The 4,554-nt window shown below is 25.7% G+C and overlaps 1 protein-coding gene across 1 annotated transcript; it reads right to left on the bottom strand.

Annotated features, from left to right (window-relative positions):
* Positions 1-427: 427 nt before the first annotated feature.
* LOC112703585 (WRKY DNA-binding transcription factor 70) lies at positions 428-3,977 on the bottom strand. Its single transcript, XM_025755109.2, has 3 exons — positions 3,543-3,977; positions 2,281-2,385; positions 428-1,079 (listed from the first exon to the last, which is right to left on the bottom strand). The coding sequence occupies exons 1-3, from the start codon at positions 3,866-3,868 to the stop codon at positions 560-562; spliced, it is 951 nt and encodes a 316-aa protein (XP_025610894.1). The 5' UTR covers positions 3,869-3,977; the 3' UTR covers positions 428-559.
* Between the last annotated feature and the right edge of the window lie 577 nt (positions 3,978-4,554).

The following is a 4,554-nucleotide window of genomic DNA, read 5'->3' as shown; positions in this document are numbered from 1 at the left end:
GTAGCATGCCTCTTAGAATTAAGGGTTTAAGATTTTAGAATTTGGAGTTTAGGATTTTTTTTAAAAAATTGATTCTGATCTTATTTTTGTAATTTAAAATTTGTTTGGATTGTTTTGAATTTAATTTTAAACAAAATAATTTTTAGAATTTTTGAATTTGTATTTTTAAATATTAAAAAGAGAATATACAAAACATTAAATCTATGTATATGTTTGTTACAATTATTTTTTTCAATTTATGTAAAAAATAGCTGAAAAACACTAATTTTATTGAATTTATATATTCATTTATTTACTGAGAAAAGAGAAAATTTGTCAGAAATCATTTCAAAATCGATAATTCTTACAATCAAAATCCATACCTGAAATGCTGAAATTTATAGGTAAAGGGGTATGTACAAATTACATATATATAATAGTATGAAGAGGAGAAGGAGAAAGATATCTACTTTATTTTACTGTTTTTTAATTTTTTCCAATACGAAAACGACCACACTCAATTCTATTACTTATAACGAAGCTTCCTTTTCCACCATATGTAGTAAGCAAATTAAAAATCTTACATAATCATCGTAATCTGATCTTGATGATGATCAAAACATGCCAAGCCATCAAAATCCAAGTCCCATCCAAAATCATAATAATAAATATTGTCAAACTGATGAACAGTAGTATCATCAGTGCAAGATGGTGATGACGATGATGATGATAGCATAGCAACATTATGCCTAGAATATTCTAAATCAACTTCATAGTGATCATATAATTGACTCTGATGATGAGTAGCAACACTATGGTCATCGTGATGATCATGAATCACTAATTCCACTGCCTCTTGTTTTGTTGATCTCAAAATTGGGATGATATTGTTATTGTTATTATTGAAGCTAAGGAACATTGAAGATTTGGATTCATGTTCCAAAATAATTGATTCCTCGTTATTATAATAATTAGTGTTCTTGCAAGTGTGATGACCATAATAGGTAGTTCGGTATAATGGAGGATTCTCTTGAATTCTTTGAACATGTTTCATTGCTGGGCAACCCTCATCATGCTTATGACTGCACCTGTAGTAGTTCCTGCCATGCATCCATTCAATTCTATTGCCCATTAATTCATATATGATTATTAGAGAGAAAACAATTTTTTTTTCTTCCTAAAAATGATGAGTATGATCGATAGAGATAATATATCATATTGAGATAAAAATTTTAGAGTAAAATTAGAAAATTAAATATATTTATCAATTAATATCAATCAATTTTTTAAAATTTTATTTTTAACTCGCGTTAATATTCAAAAGAACATTTAAAATCATATAATAGAAGAACATCTAAAACTCGACTAAAAGAACATTTAAAAGTGAAATAGAATATCCAAAATCAGTGATAGTTTTATTAAAAATATAATTATGAAAAAAATGTATAATATGTATTTGGAATTGAAAGAAAAAATTATGTTTTAAAAAAAATTGGTATATGTTTTTTCAAAAAAGAAAATATTAGGGGATTAATACTACATTTTATTAATATTAGCCAATATTTTAGACCTACACCTTATTTTTATACTATTAAAATTTAAAATTTAGTATTTAAAATTTAAAATTTAATTTTTTGTATTTAGAGTTGATCATGTAATATATAATATTGAGATAAAAATTTTAGAATAAAATTAGAAAATTAAATATATTTTATCAATTAATTTTTTTAAAATTTTATTTTTAGCTCGAGTTAATATTCAAAAAAAAACTAAAATCATATAATATAAAAGAAGAACAACAAAAACTTGACCAATAAAAGAATATTGAAAAGTAAAAGAATATCGAAAACCAGTGACAGTTTTATTAAAAATTATGAAAAAAATGTATAATATGTATTTGGAATTGAAGTAAGATCTTGATAAGTGTGGGTGAAGAAAAATATAAGCAGAAAAAAATTATTTTAAAAAAAAAATTGGTATATGTTTTTTCAATAAAAAAAATATTAGGGAATTAATACTACATTTTATTAATAAATATTATTGGTCTTATAACATTAATCAAAACATAATAGACTATTATTTTTTCAGTTAACATCAACTATTTTTTTTAAATTATTTTATTAAATTTTAAATTCTAAAAGAGAAGTCTTAATTCTAAATCGTAAATGTTGACGACTAATATTAATTAACTAGAAGCTGTTTTATATAATTTTATTTAACATATATTGGCAATAATTTTAATTGAATTACACGTGTATAAGAAGCTAAGTAATAATTTGAAATTGAATAATAAATTTATACCTGAGGTATTTCGAATTCATTGTCTTCTTTTGTCCGTACTTTCTCCATGCATGGCCATCTTCAAGTAAAATTGGATTGTCCTTCTCCCAAGTTGGTGCAGTTGTTCTTATTACCATCAAGACAAAAATTAAATGAGTTATAAAAAATTAATCTATTTGCTGATGAGCTAATCCATACTCTAGCTAGCAGATGAAAGCACATTATATCACAATTGATGATCCAATGATTATGATACTAATAATATTAATGTATGTCCATTCAGTTTTTGACCAAATCACCAAGTTGCTGTTTTATAATTGCAATGAAAGGATATGAGATGGAATACAGTATTTTAGTACAATAATTATGTCTCTGCTGTTAATTTAACAAAAGTGTTTGGCACTAAATTACAAAATATACACCCTATCTATCATCATAAGTTAGGCAGTAACTACTAAAAAAGTTAAAAATTAAATATACTAAAATTAATTAAAAATTTGTTTTAGCTTAATATTAACATATAAAAAAATTAAAAAATATATGTGATGACGAATAAACATAATTATGACAGACGTGTATTAATTTAGATTTCAAAACTACTGTAACTACTAAAAAATTTATGAAAAATTTTAGATCGATCTAATTATGAAAAATTCTTATCGTTCTACCATATAATTAATATTTTTTTTATACACCACATAAATACCAACCACAGCATATTAAAAGTAATAAAAAAGGTATTATAAAAAATAATTTTCTGTTATAAATTTGTATAGAATAAGAATTTTTTACTACAAATACATGAAAACTCTTCTTCTTAATTAAAAAGATACATTAGCTTAGAAATATATGTGTTGTTATTATCGGGGGCACTACCAATCCTTTTAACAGATGCATATTATCTATATGCAGAATCTTAATCATACAATATTATATATTTAATTTTTCGTGTAATAAGTAAAATAGTTATAACTTAAATGATATAATCTCTACATTTTTATTTAAAGATTTTAAATTTGAGTCTCACTCCTAATTTAAAAATAATAAAATAAAACAAATTAAAGAATAAAATTCTAAAACATACTATTCCTTCTGAATCATCATCTTTCTCTTTCATATATACATACATGCCAAACAACAACAACAATAATAATAATAATAATAATACTATTATTTTCTTCAAAAAAGAGTGAGATAATTAAAATAGGAAAAATCAACAAATTAAGTTTTTTGTTTTTTTTTTAAAAAAAAGGTTTTAATGACTTATTGTAAATAACTCTTACTTTCTCTTGTAGCGCCCTCTTCCATTATTTGTGTGGAAGCTTTTGCAAGCCTCATCTAAATCCTCATGCTTTTGGCAACTTGATGGGGAAGAAGAAGAAGATAAATCTTTGATGGGAAAAATTGCATCATCAATATTATTACTATTATTGGAAATGTTCAAGAGCAAAATGGTGTTTGTGAATGATCTTAGCACTTGGTGCACAAGATCTTCAGCAAGTGGCAAGATCAACGTCAACCCTTGTTCATCATTATTATTGGATCTATGAACAAGAAGTTGAAGCAATTGATTTGCCACGTCACGCCCTCTAAGTAGCTCTTGCTCCATTATTTCCCTTCTTCCCTTCGATGAATAATGATGATGATTCTCCGTTGTGGAGTTGTTTTTGAAAGTGTTCACTAGATTGGGGGAGAAAATTGGAGAGGCACCACACGCCTTTTATTCAACTAGGAAATATATAAAATTGTTTTTCTCTTTGTATTTCCAAAAATTTGAAAAGGACTAGGGTGGTGCTCGAGAGTCGAGACAAAAAAAACAAGTTGAAGAGCCACAACCAATCAAGTTTTGCCACCTAAGAAGGAGGGTTTCCTCTTATTGGTGTTTGTTTTGATGCTGATGGATGATGAGCTCATTCGGATTACTTCATTCTAAACACTCAGCCATCTAACTGAAAGGACAAAATTGCCCTTATTATTAGGTTTTTGCATTGTGGGACCCTGGAAGAAGCCTACCATGCTTGTGGCTGGGTGAATTTCTTGAATTTACAAAATTATATCTAAAACTATTTCTCTCCAAAATTTAAACTGATAAGATAAGATATATAAATAGTTATATTTTTAATACACATATTACTTCGTAAAAGAACCTTTTTATTTTGGGTTTATGTAAATTCTTTACATAACATTTTTTTATCTTTATATTGGCCTTGTACTGAAGCTTTTTTCGAAGACCAACAATTAAACCAGAACCACCATGTAGATGTTATCGACAGTTTATCTCAGTTATGGTAGTTT

This window comes from Arachis hypogaea, chromosome 7 (assembly GCF_003086295.3).
Source record: "Arachis hypogaea cultivar Tifrunner chromosome 7, arahy.Tifrunner.gnm2.J5K5, whole genome shotgun sequence".
NCBI lineage: Eukaryota > Viridiplantae > Streptophyta > Magnoliopsida > Fabales > Fabaceae > Arachis > Arachis hypogaea.
This window is presented reverse-complemented; position numbering and strand designations above follow the sequence as displayed.